Source organism: Amia ocellicauda, chromosome 11 (genome assembly GCF_036373705.1).
Source record: "Amia ocellicauda isolate fAmiCal2 chromosome 11, fAmiCal2.hap1, whole genome shotgun sequence".
NCBI lineage: Eukaryota > Metazoa > Chordata > Actinopteri > Amiiformes > Amiidae > Amia > Amia ocellicauda.
The window spans coordinates 21174577-21193879 of record NC_089860.1 but is presented as its reverse complement, the minus strand read 5'-3'; the positions used below and the strand labels follow the sequence as shown (position 1 = coordinate 21193879).

The 19303-nt window shown below is 36.3% G+C and overlaps 1 protein-coding gene across 1 annotated transcript in view; it reads left to right on the top strand.

The window, feature by feature from the left end:
- Positions 1 to 19303, top strand: part of fstl4 (follistatin-like 4) — a 138836-nt gene that overhangs the window by 98999 nt on the left and 20534 nt on the right. Inside the window, exon 7 of the mRNA XM_066716896.1 lies at positions 16490 to 16656. Within this exon, the coding sequence (XP_066572993.1) occupies positions 16490 to 16656 (167 nt within the window). The remainder of the gene's footprint in view (positions 1 to 16489; positions 16657 to 19303) is intronic.

Here is a 19303-nt window from a genome sequence, read left to right as displayed (position 1 = left end):
CAAAACATTTTTAAATTGAAGCTATTCGAGTTAATACATTCTCACAAAATTACACACAAATTGTTAGTTTTTCGTCAAGCTGATAAAAGGTGCCAAGTATGCAGTAGAACAAATATTATTTGTATACACGACAATACCTCAATAGCTTGAGTTATCACATATTATTAAGATGCACCATTGGTACAACACAGGCAGATACATATATCTCAATATAAATGTGAAACTATGCTGTTGGAGGGGTTATATTAATCTTTCCTTTATGCCCTAAGTAATAGGATAAGCTTGATAGATGACCGGAGAGAGACACATGTGACTGAAAGATCAAGACAGTCTGACTCGTAAAAATATAAATGACAAGAATTACAATAAATAAAAGATAGTAACATCCATTTTAAAGAGATAATCCATGAAGTTTTGAGAATATTTTAGGAAAAGGGAAAGTAAATTGCTTACAGTTAACAGTTTATCATCTGGAACCCCAAGCTTTTTTCATTACTTCTCTCTTGACACTGATGTTGAACTAATCATAAGTAACTCACAAGAGGTTTTAGAGCTGCAAGTGTAAGCTTCTTCACTCCCCCTCCCAATATTTGAACTTTTTTGTGTGTTGTGAACAAGACACTAACCATTCTCCATATTGGGATTTCAGTTTCTCTCAGAAATATGGAAAAGACTACAACAGATAGTAGATTACTGGTGTAAACACTATATCCTATTAATGGTATTTGGAAAAAGGCATCAGTGTATCAATTCTGAGTAGTAATTCCTAATGCTTTAAATTTACCAAAAAAAGCAGCATTACTGTTTAAGATGTCTTGAAGGTCAAATTGATATTCAGTAGTATATTGTCTTTCTTAAAATTAGGTCTAAGCCTTTATTTTTTCAGCTTGTGGACAGTAGCAGTTGTTTCCATTACACCTCTACTGTTGTGAAATCGCATACAGAAACGGGGAATTCAATCAGAAGGAAATTCTCTTCCCATATCAGTTCTGATGGAGATTACATAGAAGGAATGGTAATATTTTGCAGAGGATCCTTAGGCTTGAGAGAGACAATAATCAAATGGATTATACTATATTTGATTTATACCCTGAGTAGTTATTTTGCAATGAGTTTGAAACTTTAATGTTAGACACATTGCTCTTTTTACCAACACAGGGCTTTAGCAATTTAGATCTCATACGTTCAACTCACTGTATCAGTCAGCTGAGTGACTTTTCAAAGTTTCACAGTGATGTGAATGTAAATTGACATCAGCATCTTTCTCCAACATCAGAATGTCCTTTTCGGTGGTTCTCGTCCTATAAAGCCTTGAGACAAGTGAATTCAGAGAGACTGCAAGCAGAACATTGTCAACAGAAACAAGATGTGATTCTCTCTGATATCCTTGAACTTGATGGCACTCTTCCTTCACCATGCTTCTCCCCTGCCACAGTGTACCCCTCTCCCCTCTGCTGTAATGAACGAACCTATGCCAAATCCTTTATCGGGTGTTCTGTAGCATGTCAGGCAGAGAGAGACTGCTCCCTGCATTGCAGCATGGTGTACACTGGAAACTGCATAGAGTGTAGCTTTTAAACAGATTTAAGAATTTGACTTTGACATTTTGAGATAAATAATATACAAAGCAGGTGTGTTGTGTTGTATTTAAAAGGAATAACATTGCCCACCTCCAGTGACGAGCATGTTCCTCTCTCTTACTTGGTGAGGCCAGTGCCCTGTGCTGTCTTTTAACAGCTCTGCACTAACAGCACTACTGATATGGCTGCAACTGCCCTGGAAATTAACATTGCATGTTTCATATGTTGCATTTCCATTGGCTTCGCTCTCGGGATAAAATAGAAGGAAAAAACATTTTCAACAATGGAAATTAGCCACTCGTACAGCAGATCCAAGAAACCAAGAAGCACGACAAAGTCCAGAACATGCTGCGCTGCTCCAAGATATTGAATGGGTTTTGTGATGAAGTTTCTGCCAAAATGTCTTGATTGCGATTTAAATATTAATTTTCCCTGTGAGATTGTTATTGACTGATCTAATACATGACAGAAAAGCAACACAGAACTGCCCGATGACTTGAATTTTCCTGCTGTGTAAGTGGAATGACACACCTGCTTTCTGTTACGTATTTCACAATTGCTGACGTGTGGTTTCAATAATGGATGAACAGGACTTGTGGAGTAGGGTGAACCTTTTTCAAGTGGAAGGCTCACATGTAGTCTTTATTTACAAATCCCACATTCATGAGATTGAATGGTTATTGAACATAGTGATCACCAGTTTTCCAGTCTTCCAAATGAAGTATTGTTAGGTTAATAAGCCTTTTTATTAAGTTAAAACACACAACTCCCTGGAAATGTAATGTTTCTGAGCAAGAGTTCAGAGCACTGTAAACTATCTCATTAGAGTGATTTAAGATGGTTGTGTGGGATGAATTAGATTGAAGCAGATGGAAAGCTTTAAAGCTGTCACTATAACACCTATTATATAGGGTCACTCTTCATTTTTAACATACCATTAAACTGCTGCTAAATCACTCAGAAAGTGTTCATGTTCCCCTGTTGTGCTGCCATGTAAGGTGATGTGGATAATGAACTGTAAAACCACATAAATGCTGTTTTACAAGAAGATTATTTTTGTCTGTGTTTTCAGTTCAGCAATTATTTCTCTGGCTACAGGTTCCTTTGCCATTGTACCAATCATAGCAGATTTTGCTTAAACAGACAATTCCTTGTATTCATTGCTAGTCTATTTTCTCAAAGCAGATATAATTACTGTACAAAGTTCATTAAATATATCTACTGGAAAAGCTGTTGACATTTTCCTTAAAAAAACAGTTTGCTTAATTTATTACTCTTTTTTTCATTTAAGTTAATGTTGTTATACAAAGCTACACTGAACAGACTTACAGCCTTTCTTTTGAAATAACCACCAACAACAAGACTCAATACTATCAGATAAAGTGGCTTAATAAGATAAGCATAAAGGGAAAAAGATGCATTTCTCTGGTAGGTGTGCATTATAAACCACATTCAGATAAGTGCTTACAATTTGTCACAGTGTGAAACAGCACTCATTAGCTTACCTAAAATGGTTATATTTTATCTCTGTATTATATCTATGAGTTAGCAGGACGCATCGTTTATTATAACTGAATGAGTCTTTTTAAGGCTTCAGATTAAAGACATTGGATTATTTATCGGTTGCTCTTCTCTTATCTTGCCATTTTTCAGTAGTGTATTAAGAACTGTATGAGTACCTAATAGTTCCTCATACACATATATATATATATATATATATATATTTTAATAACTTTGAGTACATATTCTACATTTTCATATTCTGATTAGGAATCAAATATTTGTTAATTCACTTCAGTTGTACCAATTAAACAGGCTTTCTACATAGTATCTCATACCGTTAAGGAGTGTGGAAAAATAACTCAATACCATGTCTCAGTTTGCCATAGAGTTCTTAATTATTTATAAGGTGAAATACTGGTAGTTACTGCTGATTGTTGCCTGTTCATGTAGCGCTCATCACATTATTACATGGATTTTACTTAAACTGAAACAATGTATATCCTCTATTTGTTGTTACAAATATGTAAAACACAAAAGACTAAGCCCATTGGCTACCACAGAAAAAGAGCACTCAGTGAATGTCAAGGCCAGACAAATTACTGGCAGACAGTGGCCACATAAACTAGGACTATGTCTTGCGTTACCATGTAAAACAATATTGCACAGCATGGTATTTCTACAGCATAAATACATGCATGTCTATCTTTAAAAGGCCATGGATTGAACTATATAGTATATCTTAATTGTTTTGTTTCTTTTTATATACTCACAGGCAAGAGCAATCAATCATTTAATCTGCCCTTCAGCTTGTAAGGCTAATGCTCTCCTCTGGGATAAGAATGGCACACTATGTAAATGTTTTTTGTTTCTCATGTTGTTGTAAATGCAGGTTAATATATGGTGTACCCTGTATTTCTCCATTCATCTGAGGATGTTTCGTCCTTGCTAAGAACTTTAGAAACTCATTACCTAAACACACTTTTATTTCCACTTTTGCATTTCAAATTTTAAGTCCAGGAAACAGTTTAAGAAAAAAAAAAAAAAATCCCCACTCAGTAAAGAAGGTATACTTTATAAGGAGATAATGTATGAAGAGTGGTTTCCAATTGGCTGTATCAGATCAATGTAACTTGTAATCTGAACCAACTGCTCCCATAGGTCTTCTACTGAAGACTAGAAATAATTATATGTTAACTGCATGGAGCAATATGTTGAATTTCTGTGATCTACAAACACATTATTATTTTTCCCAAAAACGCAGTGGTGGTAGATGTGTACTACATACAGGGCCCACATGGTGTCTAGTGGTCTCTGGTCTAAATCTGTGGCTTTGATTATTCCTGTTGCACTGGGCTTTTGTAATTTCTCCCTTGATAAATGTATGAAAAACCGTTAATAGCTCAGGAGAACTGCAGCAGTGTATGCTCTGATGCTGAAGAAAATCATCTTTAATTAAGGGATTAGTTCCGTTCAGCATAACCTGAAGGTTGTTTTTCAGTCATTGAACATGATCGTCTTCATATGCATGCCTGGCTTTGTGTTAGGAGTGCAACCGCACATCAAAAGCCAACCACACATAAAATACTTTGGCATTTCCAGTGATGTGGAAAACACACTCACACACACACACACAATAATGTAGAGCAATTCAGTGTATTATTTTAATAATTTGCCTGTTCTATCCACACAAGAACAAAAGCATCAAATTAGTATATTTATTATTAGTACAGTTGTGGGAGTTTTTAGCAAAGATGGATAGTACAAGTCTACACAAAAGGATGTAAATTACCCATATAATGGCAGCATGCATACATTGTAATTAATCAACAGATGTTTTTGTTTCTTAAGGTATTCATGATTCATATGAAAAAATAAAAGTAGTCTCCATATATTCATTAGATTTATCAGATTCTATACAGTTATTCGTGATTCTCAATAAGGATCCAAAATGACAGAAGAAAAACAGAACCAAAGAGGATTAATAAGTACATACAAATAAATGTATTCAGAATGAATTGGATCGACACAGCAGCAATCTTATCAGATTAAATAATGTTGTCATGTGTTTTTGCCCTGTTGATAAAATAATAGTGATTTTGTACTGGTGAGTTTTAATAGTTGTTGTTTGATGAAGTGAATGTCTTTAAATAATGTGTTAGAAAAAGTCAAAATCAATGTTTTTTGAAATGTTGAAATGGTGTTGATCAAAGACATTTGGTACATTATTCAGTGACCAGTACAATCTCTAGTCAATTGAGCTTGAAGTAAAATCATAACAAGCAATCTACATCACCTAGTTAAGTGTGCATTCACAGTGAATAGGTAGAGTGATGCTGACTGGTCATCTTTAAATTCCATTCACGAGTTACAGTCACTGAGTGACAGATCAAGCTTTCACAAATATGAAAAAACGCATATGAAAGTTGGTTGTGTGTTGCTCCAGATATTTTTCTATCTTTACTGGCTTTATGGGACACAGCATTTATTTATTTAGTTTGTTAGTTATATTTTATGCATATCTGTTTTCAGAATGAGAGGGTATTGAAGATAACTTACACCAGAGGTACATTTTAGGCTTCTATACCATATCCAGTACCTTCTCAATTAACAGTAATTACACCCAGTACACCCTATTTTCAAGTGAAGTTAAACTTTTCTGGCATATTAAGGAGTTTAAACTCTTATAGTATCCAAAGGCTGCCCAATTTAAAATCTTGACGGTTGAAAAGCAATTACCTTCCCAATGGTATTTACACGTTCATTTTTTAAATTTTCTTTTTTTTTTTTCTCCCCCATGATAGAAGCATAAGAACCCTTTTGACAGTGTACACTTGGTACTTATCGTATCCTCACCAACACCTCACTGATCTTTTGTTGTCAGCGTCTGTTGTCTCCAGGGACTGTAATCTGCCAAGTTCCTTGTTATTTTTTGAAATGCTGATTCCAGGTTTGTGCCGTTTGGATTTTTTTTTTTTTTTTTTGGCAAAACTAAAACTATATATATATATATATATACACACACACACACACATATACAGTGAGGGAAAAAAATAAGAGACCACTTAACATTGATTTCTGAACCAGAGCTGTAAAATACACACAGTGAGGGAAAAAAGTATTTGATCCCCTGCTGATTTTGTACGTTTGCCCACTGACAAAGAAATGATCAGTCTATAATTTTAATGGTAGGTGTATTTTAACAGTGAGAGACAGAATAACAACAAAAAAATCCAGAAAAATGCATTTCAAAAAAGTTATAAATTGATTTGCATGTTAATGAGGGAAATAAGTATTTGATCCCCTATCAATCAGCAAGATTTCTGGCTCCCAGGTGTCTTTTATACAGGTAACGAGCTGAGATTAGGAGCACTCTCTTAAAGGGACTGCTGCTAATCTCAGCTCATTACCTGTATAAAAGACACCTGTCCACAGAAGCAATCAATCAATCAGATTCCAAACTCTCCACCATGGACAAGACCAAACTGCTGTCCAAGGATGTCAGGGACAAGATTGTAGACCTACACAAGGCTGGAATGGGCTGCTAGACCATCGCCAAGCAGCTTGGTGAGAAGGTGGCAACAGTTGGTGCGATTATTCGCAAATGGAAGAAACACAAAATAACTGTCAGTCTCCCTCGGTCTGGGGCTCCATGCAAGATCTCACCTCGTGGAGTTTCAATGATCATGAGAACGGTGAGGAATCAGCCCAGAACTACATGGGAGGATCTTGTTAATGATCAGCTGGGACCAAAGTCACCAAGAAAACAATTGGTAACACACTACGCCGTGAAGGACTGAAATCCTGCAGCACCCGCAAGGTCCTCCTGCTCAAGAAAGCACATGTACAGCCCCGTCTGAAGTTTGCCAATGAACATCTGAATGATTCAGAGGAGAACTGGGTGAAAGTGTTGTGGTCAGATGAGACCAAAATCGAGCTCTTTGGCATCAACTCAACTTGCCGTGTTTGGAGGAGGAGGAATGACCCCAAGAACACCATCCCCACCGTCAAACATGGAGGTGGAAACATTATGCTTTGGGGGTGTTTTTCTGCTAAGGGGACAGGACAACTGCACCGCATCAAAGGGTCGATGGACGGGGCCGTAAAATCTTGGGTGAGAACCTCCTTCCCTCAGCCAGGGCATTGAAAATGGGTCATGGATGGGTATTCCAGCATGACAATGACCCAAAACACACAGCCAAGGCAACAGAGGAGTGGCTCAAGAAGAAGCACATTAAGGTCCTGGAGTGGCCTAGCCAGTCTTTAGACCTTAATCCCATAGAAAATCTGTGGAGGGAGCTGAAGGTTCGAGTTGCCAAACGTCAGCCTCGAAACATTAATGACTTGGAGAGGATCTGCAAAGAGGAGTGGGACAAAATCCCTCCTGAGATGTGTGCAAACCTGGTGGCCAACTACAAGAAACGTCTGATCTCTGTGATTGCCAACAAGGGTTTTGCCACCAAGTACTAAGTTGAAGGGGTCAAATACTTATTTCACTCATTAACATGCAAATCAATTTATAACTTTTTTGAAATGCGTTTTTCTGGATTTTTTTGTTGTTAAAATTATAGACTGATCGTTTCTTTGTCAGTGGGCAAACGTACAAAATCAGCAGGGGATCAAATACTTTTTTCCCTCACTGTATATGTATATATATATATATATATATATGTATATATATGTATATGTATATCCAGCTTAGTATCTTAGGTTTCTGTCCACCTACTTCTGGGCATTCAATCCAAATCATCCGCTTGCTGTTTAATAGCAATAGGAAGCCGGCAGTGGGAACAGGAGAGTGTGAGGCACAGTCACTGTGATCTGTCTCAGCAAGCGGCATTAATACACCAATTAGATCTTTTTTTAGCTTTATTACTAGCTGGCATGCCAGCATTTGTAAGCAATTGTGGCACAGCATATGTCAAGGATGAAAATACTAAACCAGTGGGAAGGCAGTAGTGCTGCATTTCCATATTAATATGATTTGTACAAATTAAGTTTTTTCCTGTGTTCTTTGTCAAATTTGTACAGCTTTGTGGCCTGGTAAGTTAACCTAAAGTGTGCTTTATTGCTCCTTCATAGCAGGAGTGATACAGACCCATCCTGAGCCCCATGCTCTTGGTCTAATATCCTGTAAAAGCAATGGGATCATCAATGCAGCTTACAGGATGGCAAGCTTCCATGAAAGTACTGAATAATATGTTGGTCTCAATAATACATGCATCTATGCATGCAGACATACATATATGCATACTGTACTGGTATGATGGCATACAATTCTGTATGTCAAAGTGTGTGCAACCTAATATCACAGCTGGAAAAGGTTTGCATGTTTTTATTTAGATTTAACTCCTTTAATCTGCCTTTCAGTTTATCCCCGTGTTTCCCAAAAAGCTATGTGTATATGTATGTATGTGTGTGTCTGTGTATGTGTGTGTGTGTGTGTGTATATATATATATATATATATACACAGTACTGTGCAAAAGTTTCAGGCAGGTGTGAAAAAATGCTGTAAAGTAAGAATGCTTTCAAAAATAGTCATGTTAATAGATTATATTTATCAATTAACTAAATGCAAAGTGAGTGAACAGAAGAAAAAGCTACATAAAATCCATATTTGGTGTGACCTCCCTTTGCCTTCAAAACAGCATCAAATCTTCTAGGTACGCTTGCACACAGTTTTTGAAGGAACTCGGCAGGTAGGTTTGGCCCAACATCTTGGAGAACTAACCACACTTCTTCTGTGGATTTAGGCAGCCTCAGTTGCTTCTCTCTCTTCATGTAATCCCAGACAGACTCGATGATGTTGAGATCAGGGCTCTGTGGGGCCAAACCATCACTTCCAGGACTCCTTGTTCTTCTTTATGCTGAAGATAGTTCTTAATGACTTTCCCTGTATGTTTGGGGTCGTTGTCATGCTGCAGAATAAATTTGGGCCAATCAGATGCCTTCCTGATGGTATTGCATGATGGATAAGTATCTGTCTGTACTTCTCAGCATTGAGGAGACCATTAATTCTGACCAAATCCCCAACTCCATTTGCAGAAATGCAGCCACAAACTTGCCAGGAACCTCCACCATGTTTCACTGTTGCCTGCAGACACTCATTCGTGTACCGCTCTCCAGCCCTTCGGCGAACAAACTACCAAATATTTCAAATTTTGACTCATCAGTCCAGAGCACCTGCTGCCATTTTTCTGCACCCAGTTCCTGTGTTTTCATGCATAGTTGAGTCGCTTGGCCCTGTTGTCACGTCGGAGGCATGACTTTTTGGCCGCAAGTCTTCCATGAAGGCCACTTCTGACCAGACTTCTCTGGACAGTAGATGGGTGAACCAGGGTCCCACTGTTTTCTGCCAATTCTGAGCTGATGGCACTGCTGAACAACTTCCGATTGTGAAGGGAAGTAAGCATGATGTGTCTTTCATCTGCTGCAGTAAGTTTCCTTGGCCGACCGCTGTGTCTACGGTCCTCAACGTTGCCCGTTTCTTTGTGCTTCTTCAAAAGAGCTTGGACAGCCAATCTGGAAACCCCTGTCTGCCTTGAAATGTCTGCCTGGGAGAGACCTTGCTGATGCAGTATAACCACCTTGTGTCTTGTTGCTGTTCTCAGTCTTGCCATGGTGTAGGACTTTTGACAGTGAACTGTCTTCAGCAACCTCACCTTGTTAGCTGAGTTTGGCTGTTCCTCACCCAGTTTTATTCCTCCTACACGGCTGTTTCTGTTTCAGTTAATGATTGTGTTTCAACCTACATATTGAATCGATGATCATTAGCACCTGTTTGGTATAATTGTTTAATCATACACCTGACTATATGCCTACAAAATCCCTGACTGTGTGCAAGTGTACCTATAAGAATTGATGCTGTTTTGAAGGCAAAGGGTGGTCACACCAAATATGAATTTGATGTAGATACATTTTTCTTCTGTTCACTCACTTTGCATTTAGTTAATTGATAAATATAATCCAATAACATGTCTATTTTTGAAAACATTCTTACTTTACAGCATTTTTTCACACCTGCCTAAAATTTGTGCACAGTACTGTATGTCAGTACTGGAAAGGTATTAATAATTTGTGGAACAAAGACAATGCATTACATTTTGTTTCCAGATCACATTAGTGTGTGTGTAAAACAGCATGATAGCAGATTAAGTTGTGTGTAATATTACCATAAAACACAATGTGTGAAAAATGCTCCCATGATATGTCTTGTCTATCTACATGACCAGCATTCTTTTTATGTATTGGTTGATAGATTTGTCTGGGAAAACACCCCAGTTCCATTTTGTTTTTCCAGCTTACATCTGAAGAAACATACTTCTAAGGGAATTGAAATGCTTTGTGCTGTCATTTATATGTTCACCTTCACGCACATTCACAGTTTTCCATGGAAACAGGATTTGAAGACGTATTAAATGTTTACATATATCACCTTTTATTGTACTGCTTTGAAGGACACTAGTCCCATTTGGGAGATTATGAAACAGTCCTTTACAGGTTATAATTAGGTTTATTCTGTATAGTACATGTAACGGTACACAAACTGGACATCCATTAATCTACTAATTGAATTTTAAGTTCTCTTAATCTCCCTTAAGCCTACTGCTTCCCTCTTAACAAATGTGAAATGCCCTATTACCTACAGGGAATCTGAGTGGTGAAAGCTCAGGCATGGGCAACCTTGCAGTCAATGCCTATTGGCAGCCCCTCTGGGCCTGCTTTAAGTGCTGGGCTTAATGTTGCAAATCTGTCTGGCTTGGGCTGGGATGGAGAGTACAGCAAGGGAGAGCAGCCCATGTAAAATCAAGATCCATCTCCCCTCAGACTCCCAGATCAAGGATGCAAATGCCAATCCTTCTAATGCCAAATGTCAGCAGTTCAGCCATGATTGTAAAAACTTCATCAGAATGCCTGAACCAAAGAGAGAACTCTAATGTTTATACATAATTCGTTTTCATACACTGAGCATAAATGTGATATCTCACTCTCATCTTTATATATGAGCTTGGCCCACAGCTGTCTTTTGTTTTTATAATGATGTCTTTCTTAAGCACTGAAGGCCATGTGAAAAAGAAAAAAAAAGAAAAAACATGAATTTTCAGCAGCGAATATATCCTTAAATTCAGTATCTCCAAGAGCATATGCTCGTTCTTTTCATTAATATGCTCAACCCAGATACATCCTCTTTGATGACAACCTCCGGCCACACCAACCATTGCTGCAGGATCGATAATCCCAGGAAGTCAATAACAAGGAACCAGTTGCTTAGGGGTAGAAGTCATTAAGATGATTTTGTCATGAAACCCCATTCAAGGAGGAGAAACAATTTTTTCTCTTTTTTTTTTTTTTCTACCATCCTGTGACGCAGGCGTAAAAAAAAAAAAAAAAACTGAAGAGGGGGCTGTGGCAAGGTGGATCCACTGGATCAGGGACGGAGAAGTATCAATCAAAAAAGCCTCTGTGCTCGATCGATACAGGGGAATGGCTATCTTAAACAACCAGGCAAAATTAGAAAGATGTGCTACAAGCAAGATTAATTTCTGATAATAATCAGTAAGGCTTGCATTGACTAGTAGTGGTTATGTCCACTGCATTCTCAAACAGGAGACTTCTTTATGGTGTAGTGTGTTTATTTGATTTTGTTAATGTACTGATGGACACAGTAAAAGCAGCAATGAGTATAATTGTGTCCTGAAGGATCTTTTTCAATCTGTTTAGTACCTCTTCAATGATAAAAGTGTCCCTAAATTGATTTCTGAGTCATTTAAAGTAAGTAGCTGGGGGCTATGACATAGGTGGGCATGTAGCTCGTGTAAGCACCTATTTCTAGAATTGCTTCATTTAGATGACATCATCAAAAAAAAGCCAGTGTCTTTGGAATTAGAAATGACTAAATGCCATTTGACTTGGATGCTATGTATAGTTCAGCTTGTTAGTATCAAAGCGCAACAAAAATAGAAAGACATGCAAGCAATGAAGAATTCACATTTCTAAAGCTTACTGATGTTGTACAATGGATACAATTAATCTCTACATGTTGTGTTGGTCATCGTCCCCCTCAATCAATTTGATATGTAGGCTTTGAAAAAGGTTGTTATGATGTACAATCTGTTTTTGTTGTTGTTTTTAGTTAACACTAAAATGGTATCACACAGAATTTTATAAAGTTTGTTTACTCACCAATTCATATGTTTCTATATTTGAAAACCTACATTGTGGAAGCCATTTAAAAGGATCCTCCAGGAATGCCTTAAGAGTTTTGGTACTATTTCTACATATTTTTCTTACTTAAAAACACAATTAATACTTAAAATTATAATTAAGTATCTTATTAGCTTCTTATTGGTTGTATTTTTGAACCCTTATACAATCCAAAGGGTTATGTTTCTATTCAATTTACTTAGATGGAGTAGAAAATTAGTCGTACTCTCAAATTTTGCTGTTGGTCAGGATTGGGGTTCTGGCTATAGTTAGGGCTAATAATATCCCAGATGATTCATTGCACGGACGGGCTGTAGCAAACCAGCTCACTTAAAACTCAAAGTTGAAACCCTCTGAATACTCACTCTAGGGGCTAGACCAAATCAAAACTTCAACCCACTGGTGAATCGCAAATTACGAAGTCATAGCCTATCAAATTTTGATTTATAAATAGTAAAAAGTGCTTTCTAACAATAAATCACAGTGTAATATAAGTGTACCTTGTGATTTGCGGGTAGGGCAATGTTTTGATTTGGTCTAGGCCTAAATCTAGAGCAAATCCCTTACCATCCTGAACCCAAAGAAATATACCTAACAATGAGCAAACCCTAGCCCAAACCAGTTGTTAAAGCTTTACACAAGATGCAGCCATAACTACCCTGATTAAATGTAACCTTACATCCTAATTCAAATTGAGCCCTCACCCTAAGTCTTAATGCTGTCGGAACCCTACACTTACCTGTGTTCCAAATGGAATTCATCTACTTGAAACATCACAGTGTGACAACCCAAATATAATGCCAAATACATTCACATCTTGAATTGTTATCCCAATCAAATTTAAACCTGTGCAGAACAGTATACGTGCTGGTGATGTGGAATCATAACATTCTAAGTAGTTGAAAAAGTTATTTAGTTTTTTCTGTCAGTCACAATTGATTGAAGAAACCCTAAAAAGCATAATCAATTTTAAATACTATTAACCAGCCTTATTGTTATTTACATATTGGAAACTGCATTTTTTGCACTCAGCCTCTAAGACTTTAAAAAAGCTCGTAAGACTCATATCCTGGAGTGAATCTTTATAGGAGCAAACCTCACATTCGCTTTTACAGATATTAAGCCCTTTTACTTCCTTTTTGATCCATTATTATGAAAATACCACCAATGGCACAGTTTGCTCAAACAGACCGTTTTACTATCAGGGAAGGCTTTTTGCCTAAATGTTGAGTAAATTGCACCCTGCATGCTATTTATACAATAATGGATAATAATGAAAATAAGGGATTGACCTGAATCAAATTATTTCCGAATAGTAGCACTTACAAAACTTGAAATCGGTGTGCATTATAAAGGGATGTCCTTCCAAGGCATCTTAAACCAAATATTTTTTATTTTTTATTTCTAAGGCTGTTAAAACCTCAAACTTGCATTTTGCCAGTTGAAACTGTAGTATTGATTCTACACTTCAATTATTTGTTGTGCAGAACAAAAGAAACTGCAATAGGTTTTTCCATTTTTGTCATGCAAGGAGATAAGCCATAGAGCATTATCATGGTTATCAATCTTGCGCATTGCAAAATGTGACTGTCTACAGATAATTGGCAGTGTAGGAGTTAGAACACATTTAATATCAGTCATAAACTGGCAAGAAGGGATGATGGTGGCATCTTACATTTAGTATGCGATCTGCCTCCCAGCCATGCCAAATCAATACGTTTTGCTCTGCATAAACCCATTTCAAAATGCTCCTTCCCTAACCTCAATTATAGATTTCCACATTGTAGAATTAAAAATCGCCTCTGGCATAAAACACACTATATACAACAGCAACAGGATGAATGTCATGCTAAAGATACAAGACAAGCAATACTGTCTGTCTTTCTGGACCTTTGGATGAATCTTGTTGCTAAATGTCTTCAGACTCTACCGAATCTATTATGAGATGATTGCATTAACAGTGTTTGAGATTATCAATAATCTGAATATCTGAGGTCACTAGGTCACTTTTTTTAGGTCAAAACTAAAAAAGATTTTAAAGATTATAAAGATTGTTTTACACTTTGCAACATTCATTGCCTTTTGTATGGCATTTAGAGAACTACGCCTACTTGTATTTCATTGTGTGATAGAATGAGTTCTTGTCTTATAAACCAGTGAACAGAAACGCTGGTTAAACCACAAGGAAATCATTAAGAGGAGCACAGCTTTGATCCCTGGCCTGTTAAGAAAGGACTGAATTATATGAATAATGTTTTAATAATAGCGGTATAGAGTGTCTGCACAGTATGGTCTCTTATAATTGTTACACTCATTGTAAATAAGGTTATGATCACTCAGATTAAGTTCACATTTTATTCTGTTTTCGTGTTTGATATCAAAGCCGTCTTCAATCTCATCAGTCTTTAGAGTGGTCTTAATTTACATAATTAGTTTTGCCTACAATCGATTTTACAAGTGAATTGACACTTTGGTCATTCATTTAAAGCAAACATTGATTCTTTTTTTTTTTGTATTTGTGTATTTATTTCATGGGGTTCCTCATTTAATTGAAATAAATAAAATGACAGAGAAACTGGTTGCCTGCTTTGCAATCAAAAGCATATTGAAGCTTGTGACTGCATTAATATTAAACAAAACCAGAGTGGGATTTACAGAGTGCCTGCAATTCAACCCAGAGATTTTTGTTTGCTAACCATGTTGACATGAAAAATTGATTTCATGAATACTGATCGTGTTGTGTATGCAACCTGTTTGTTTGTTTTGTCCTGATATCCAATAATGGTGTTTCATAAAATCATTATAATTTGTGCTGTACAGTATTTTCTTACATTTTCCAATAGATAATTGTGAATAGACATGCTGAAATTGTGATTTACTTCTTATATTTCTGAAGTGATTCAAAACCAGTGTCAGCTGTTATAATATTAACATTTGAAAATAAATGTCCATCAAAAAACATGCATGTTTATAATGTGCAAGTCTTAACAACGTGTATTCTTTGAACATTTGTCTGATCTAATTTTGAAAGATTGACAGAAGTAAGCTTTATTATTAATTTCTGCTTCTGGCCTTTTTAACCTATGCTTTTTTTGCTTGAAGAGAGACAACAACACAAAAAAATTGAGTGCATTTGTGTCTGTGTTCTCCATCCTTATGATGTCTAAACTATGGAAGGCATGCTGTAAAGATCACATTTTCCTTTTCCTGATTATAAAGTATGGCATATGCAGTCTATGAAGGTCACAAAATGACACAGTAAACATATTTCATGCAATGACCACACTTTAATGGATTCCATTAATTTTAAGTGGCTGTTAACTTCATAGTTCCTCCCCTGAATTTGTGCATTTGAAGGACTCTAGTCAGTAGTTTTTGAAAAGAGGGAAATAAGGAATCTAGTCCTTGAATTGCAGTATTATGATGACTCCAAGCACCAAATTAGACTCAGAATGTTCAATTAAATGAAATGTTTAATAGAATAGTATTAAATATGATTTTAGGTCACTTGGAAGTGATTTTTTAATTGGGACTTAAGTTTAGAAAAAGAACTGAATTAAATGTTAATTTATTTTATTCCACAATTCAACAGTTGCCTCATGGGAATGCCATTTGAAAATGTGCTACCCATTGCATTTAAATTCTTGTAACATATTGCATAGCATTATTTAGCATACCAGTTCTACTCTTGTCAATGGCCCCTACCAGTATTGACCTCAGGTGTTTTTAGACATATTTATTACATTAATATTAACCATCGTTCTTGTCATGATCCCTTCCTCATGTTTTTATGGGTGGCCCAAGGGACAATGATAAGAATGGATCCTGGATTTTCCATAAGGTGTAGGAAATTGGTACCTTATCCAAATAAATTTGTGCCTGCTATTAGGATGATATATGTATTTCTAGACTTCGCTGCCCTTGAAGGCTTTTAGCTGGAGAGCATAACCTGCCCCACTTTTTGTAACTCCAAATGAACACACGCACACACACATATATATATACAGCTCTGGAAAAAATTAAGATACCACTCAGAAATCAATGTTAAGTGGTTTCTTAACTTTTTCCAGAGCTGTATATATATCATTTTCTATGTTATCCCTTCCTTGGTTTGAACTTACAAACCACCACTTATAGAAAATGCAGAGGACAATAACCAGTGCAGAAGGCTATGAAGATCACCCTGATACTCTTGTTTTTCCAGAGGTTGTTCAGCTGAGTCTTCCTGAAGATCACAATGTCAGCATCTCCACAGTGACAGTGGGGCTGAGTACCGTATTGTCATGTGCCATTCAGGGAACTCTGAGGCCCCCGATCATCTGGAAGCGCAATGGAATTATACTGAACTTTCTGGACTTAGAAGATATCAATGTAAGTGTATCTAATGGTTTAATTTTTTACCTTTTACCCACAGCAGCACTTGTCTTTGATATGTGATCACGACTCCACTCATTATATATAAAGCATATTCTGGACTGCCAGTCTTGTTCACTACAATCTGGAGTAAATGTTGTCTTAAATAATGATGTTGGATCAGAAAGACTAAGTGAGTTATGCTGTATGTTGATATAATTAAGATTTCATTTACATAAGGCAAGTCAAATATTGCAAATTGTTGTGCAAATAAAATAAACATATGGGAGTATATAGTTGTCTAGTAATGAAACTGACATTAGAAAAGCTAAAAATGTAAATGCAGTAATGGATATGGTGCTTTAGATTTGTGTATTTTTGAATGTGAGGTGCTTTTCCCTATATTCATGTTTTTGTGTGGTTAGTGCTGTGTTTCCCTCTGCTTTTAAAAAAATATATCAGACTATATGTATTGATTGGACTTAAGACTCTCTGCCTCTGACTCTTTGGTGGCCTAATGAGGCTGCGTCTTCCAAAGACCTTTTGAAAGAATAAAATATTAACTAGCCCTCTCCTCCAAGATACAGAATGAGAGGTAAAGGGCAAAAGCACATTTTCCCATTAAAAAACCATTAGTCATCGGTAACATAAATATGGTACCTCTCCCTTACTCAACAACTCAAAGCTTGCCAAGGAAAACTACTATTTTTAGCAGTGTCTGTAATTAACAAAATGACTTGATTATATCAAATGTTTCTCTAGAGCTAAAATAGGAGCCACACTGATTTGAAATACCACAAACCTAGTTAAATAACTTCTATTTAGTATTGTGAACAAACGGCACAACTATAGGCCTATACAGACCTGTAGTATTGTACTACTGCACTTTTGTAATGCTTTAAGTTGTGTTTTGTATGTATTCCATTACTTCACTGTTTAACATGCTTCTTGTATAAACTGTAAGCTGCCCCAGTGTCTGGTAAGAAATAATTAATAATAATTCAGATTGAAGGACTGCTTTTCTTGTTGTGGATTTAAATGCTCCAATAACATCTTACTTGGGTTTCTTGGAGAGAAACAAAATCACCGTAGCTTATGCAAAATAGATTGTGATAAATTATAGTTGCATCTGTATCTTGGCAGTATTCACATACTGCATCCCTTACAGGTAAGGGCAAGTTCCAACAACCAACTCACCTGGCTTTCAGTCAGAACCCTCAAGATTTTAATCAAGCCATACCAATAAGATTGATCTCGGGAATAATTAAGTAATCAACACATCCACGACTGATTAATTGTGAAACATCCCCTGATAATGAGGGACAATTATAAGCATTTTACAACAGATGCTTTAAGGTAAAGATTAACTACATTAATCCAAAATTAAAACAGACGTTTGGTATCTTGTGGGGAGTGGGGGAGGTGGGGGCGGGAATATAATAAAGTATATTTAGATTGTAGACAGCTGTATCTGTCCCTTCTAATCTTTCTGAAAAGAAATAAATGACCATATAATCTGAAGCTACATTAGTTATACCTTCACTACATTATTTGCGCAGAACACTAAAATGCTTCAATGCTTTGAATATTTAAGCTATTTATTGGACTACAGTTTATTGTTGAATAACACCAGTGTCCCTGTATTGGGAAGTGTTTCCATACTGATGTAACTGAGTCTTGTTTGCTTCCCTGGCCTGATTGCAAAAAGGAAGGGCAACACTTTAGTAGACAAAAGAAAATGTGTGTCAGACTCATTAAGCACAGATTTCTATCAAGTACTCATAAATGTAAAATAAAGAAGATCAAAGCCTTGATTATCAGGAACAAATAATTCAGAAGTGAATAATGAATAATGAATAATGCATACCCTCCATTAAAAAACAATTGTCATATATAACACATACTTTAATTAAAATGTCAGTCGGGATTTGATTTACTAGTTGGTAGCTGGTTTGAAAAATGCATTAAGCAGAACTTCAAACATCTTAAAATGATTGTTCTCTTAAAACCACTGCTACTACTCTTTAGCTTTATCTCATTATAAAAGATAAAAGGGAAAACAGAATATTAAAAAAGAGGCATAAAAGGTTTGTTTTTCTAAAGTGAAAGTGGCAGGGAGTAATTAAGGAACTGCCCCGTAGAAAATGTCTTGGTGTTTTAGTTTATTTAATTAAAATATATATTTTAATGAGAAACTCCAACTGAGATTCCTAATTGCTGATTTTTATTTATTTATTTATTTAATTTGATGTGAAAATATGGCATTCATTAAACTTTAAATAGATACACACCACACAATTAAAACTCCGGGTTTCTGAAAGTGCTGTGTTACAGGATTATACCAAACAAATATATTCATAAAATAAATGAAGTAGAAAAGGCCACATAATTACGTATTTAGGTGGAGGTCGTTCCACAATTACTTTACTAATGCTAATTATGAAGCAATGTCTCTGTCTCATAATACTATAGCGAAGGAACAAAAACCTAGTAACATTTCCTGATATACACCACTTTGCCTGTCTGATGCCTCAGTGTCTGTTGCAGTTGACTCCATTTTTGAATGGTTCGCCTTTCAATCTGGAATGTGGATTGAGTTGGCTGGCTCCTGTGGGGTTCAATTTCTTCAAATCACATCACTCTCCTCCAGCTCACAGCACATATT